Source organism: Vicia villosa, linkage group LG2, assembly GCF_029867415.1.
Source record: "Vicia villosa cultivar HV-30 ecotype Madison, WI linkage group LG2, Vvil1.0, whole genome shotgun sequence".
NCBI lineage: Eukaryota > Viridiplantae > Streptophyta > Magnoliopsida > Fabales > Fabaceae > Vicia > Vicia villosa.
The window spans coordinates 205058537-205062326 of NC_081181.1; the positions used below are offsets into that span (position 1 = coordinate 205058537).

The following is a 3790-nucleotide window of genomic DNA, read 5'->3' on the forward strand; positions in this document are numbered from 1 at the left end:
TTTCATCCTAAAATTCTTTTGTTGCTTTTGGAAAAAGTCAAACGCGTCCTTACCAATGCACTTGTCTCTCAAACTGGAATAAAAGCTTTATAGTCATTACTCTGTTTTTTAACTTTGGCTATATTTCACTAAAATGAAATTTGTGTGTTTGTATTTAAAATTAACTTGTAATCAGAAAATTAATTGTATTCTACTAAGAATAATGTAATCAGAAAAAAAAAACTTGTATTATGCTTGTTTGATTTTCTATCAAGGCCCTGAACGAGGTGTATATATATAATTAAAAATTAGTTAAAGGAAATATAAAAGAAAAAACAATTTTCTTTGTAAAAATAGAAAAAAAATTCTAAAAAATATAAAATTAATTTTATGGATGGATGGATATCCATCCGTTCAAAATAGCTTAATGGATGGATTGGATGGATTATATTTTTTAATGGATGGATTGGATTGGATTTTTTAAAATAAATTTTAGTGGATCATAATGGATTAATGGATTATTTGGATCCATCCATTAACAATCCAATCCATATCCATCCAATCCATCCATTTTGCCACCCCATACAAATAACAGTCCAGAGCCCCAACCAACACTAAACCAACCCACTCAATCATTTCTCAACACAACACAATAATTTTAGGCGGGAATTACAAATTCAGAATGCAACATCCCAATTCTCCCTCCACACCGCCGTCAACCGCCACCGCTCCCCGCAAAATCGGCATAGCAGTCAACCTCTCCGACGAGGGCGCATATACCATCATATGGGCAGTCAAACACTACCTACGACAAGGCGACACCGTGGTCCTCCTCCACGTCTGCACCACTACCCACGACCACACCACCACCACCGCCAACAACCACCACATCGACGAGATGAAGAAAATCAAAAACTATTTTCACATGTATACAATTTCTAGAGTGAACGATTTCGCGGAGCCTTTACGCCAGGCGCAGATTCCTTACAACGTCCACATTGTGATGGATCGCGAGATTAAGGAGCGTCTCTGCTCTGAGATCTGTGGTATCAATCTCAGCGCACTCATCATCGGAAGCCGCGGAAGTGTCGGTGACTACTGCGAGCTCTATTGCGTCTGTCCGGTTGTAGTGGCTCGGTATTCCGATGGAAAGGATGTGGAAGAAGATGTAGTCTCCACTGCTAACTCTGTAGTTGGAAACTTTTCTGTAAACTCCGTGGCTGAAGATTCGACTGCCAATTCTGTGGCTGAAATGTTCACAGGAGATTTTGTGATGGCGCCGCCGAAGGCAACCTATGTGGAAGAAATTGATGAGATTATGCGTCTAAAGAACGAAGGTCTACTTAGCAGAGGTTTGTGGTTATATACTTTAGACTTTTTCTGTTTTGAAGCATTTGAAGGTTGATTTTGATGCTCACACATTGTGATTTATTGATTGATTTTGTTTGTTTTTTTGTTTTTGTTGAATTTGATGCTTGCTTGTTATTGGAATAGAGATAGTGTGAGAATAGTAGATAATCGCGACGGCTTCATGAAAAGGAATTAGGTTTAGGTTTTGATTTTGGTAAATTTTAGTGAAATATGAATGAGATTTTGAGGTTTTGTGTAAAGTCAATGTTAGGTATTTGATGAAAAATTTCAATTGCTTTCTAGGAAGTTCTTGCTACTGCATAGAATTCGTTTGTGAATGTGATAACTTATTTGAGTATCTTTGCTGTATTGTGATTTGTGACTCTTAAAAGCTTGAATTCTATTCAGATTCGTGAGCTAGATGGTATTTATTTAGTGTAAAACATGGCTTAGGGAAGAAAGGTTCTTAACATTATCCTGCACTTTCCCTGGTTCATTGTTAGTGTAAACTTTGAGGCCTACAATGGTAAACGCGGTGATCCATGTTAGTGGACCACCTTTTCACTATGGTCCTTTGAACCTCTCCCTGCAATGGCAACAAACCATATATTTTGGACCCTTTCGAGTTTATAGTTAGTCAATTTTTTGATAATTCGTCACATTTACCTGTTGTGGGTAGTTTCGTTAGAGAGAGCAAGAAACTTCTATCAATGTCTTTACAACCATGCAAGACACACTTATGGGAAGAATGTCTATCATGGTAGAATTAGCCCATTTTAAGGATGAAGAAAATATAAAGGTAGTAGAAAACAAGGGCATAGATTTAAAGTTCAAGGAATTGGAGATCCCCTTCAACGACACCTCTGAGATGATTGAGAGACAACACCGAGACACATCTGAGATGATTGAGAGACAACACCGAGACACATCTGAGATGATTGAGAGACAACACCAAGATCGTTAAACATTATGTAACATGATTATAGAATCACATATAATTAGTTAAGATAATGTTGGAATGTTGTAGACTTGCAATTGTTGTTCAAACTAGGCGTTATGTACATGTCGTTATTAAAACTAGGTGTTATGTACAGGTCATAAACTTGTTGTTATTCAAATTATCATCAAGTTAATTGTAATCCTGTTCTTAACGTTGAGAGAAAATCTTTCTGGCATTCAATTGTGCAATCTTCTCTTATATTCTAATCTTATCAAATTCTGTTAAGTATTTATGCTTGAATCGACCATCTGATAAATCCTGACCATTCAGGCGACCTCAATGAACTCATGGATAGAGCCTACGATCAAATCCTAGAAGAAGAGCTTATGGGCGACAGTGATGAAGAACTCCTGATGAGTTTACTTGAGAATGAGAGGCGACAACAATCCCATACCTCCACTAGGCGCAAACGTGCAAAGCGTGCCAAGCATAGACATACTTAAAAAGGTAATTAATTTTTAATGCATATACTATAAGTCTATAAGTCAACTTCAAAAGGTAAATGTGCAGATAAAAACTAGAAGTTAGTTTTACGTTGTTTAGATCAAGTGTTTATTCATCGAATTAGTTCATGCCATAAAAGCATATGTTTATACTTTAAATTTGCCTTATTGATTGTTGCTTTTTCCTTTTCAATTCATTTTGTTTGCACATATAAACTGGTTGCGAAAGTGAAGTTTGACTTCCTAATTGTTGGTAGGTTTTGGGCAGATGATTAGCAGGAGTCTGATCACCCCTTGCTTCTGTCTATGAAGTTGTACATTTAAACCTTAAAGTTTTTTTCCTTACTTGTTTCTGCTTTTGGTAGTTAGTATTTATATATACATGTTAAAAAAGTTAAGTTTCATAGTTATAAATTTATGCTCTTTTGCTCTCTTATGTAAGGGTTGAAACAACTGGATCTAAACTTTTTTTTTGTGTGTGCTTGTTTCATTGCAGAATGTATCTGACTTTAAAGGATTTGCAACATGGTTGTTGAGTGGGTTCTTTTCTTTTCCTGTTATGTATCTAAAGCATTTCTTGCATATGAAGTATGGAAAGTTTAAGCATGCATTTGCATGGCTTGATGTGGACTCTGGAGGATGTTGAAATATTGTTTATTTTTCTTTTGTAATGTTGTATGTATTGAACCATACTCCTTTATGTAGTTTAGCCTTAGGGGTTATTCTCTCTACTGCGTCTGCATGTGGGAGATCACATTATCACAATGAGCATTCTAGTATTTAACTTATTCCATATATGTTGTTTGACAATTCTAATTAGTTTATATTTCTATTTTTTTCTGAGAAAGAACTCATATTTCTATTTAGTGGAGTACTATTTTGTGTATTAAATAAAAAGTTGAATTGTTTGATTAATCAATTATGTGATGTGAAATAGATTGAACAGGCTGTGTTGTCCTTTCTATTGGTGTCTTTGTTTCAAAACAGGTCCTTGACGCTCCTTTTACTTTGGAAGAAA

General features: G+C 35.6%; 1 protein-coding gene across 1 annotated transcript; it reads left to right on the forward strand.

The window, feature by feature from the left end:
- The first annotated feature begins 565 nt into the window (after nucleotides 1-565).
- On the forward strand, nucleotides 566-3560 carry LOC131648024 (universal stress protein PHOS32-like). The gene is made up of 3 exons (XM_058917825.1): nucleotides 566-1331; nucleotides 2600-2776; nucleotides 3269-3560. The coding sequence occupies exons 1-2, from the start codon at nucleotides 662-664 to the stop codon at nucleotides 2770-2772; spliced, it is 843 nt and encodes a 280-aa protein (XP_058773808.1). The 5' UTR covers nucleotides 566-661; the 3' UTR covers nucleotides 2773-2776; nucleotides 3269-3560.
- The last annotated feature ends 230 nt before the right edge of the window (nucleotides 3561-3790 follow it).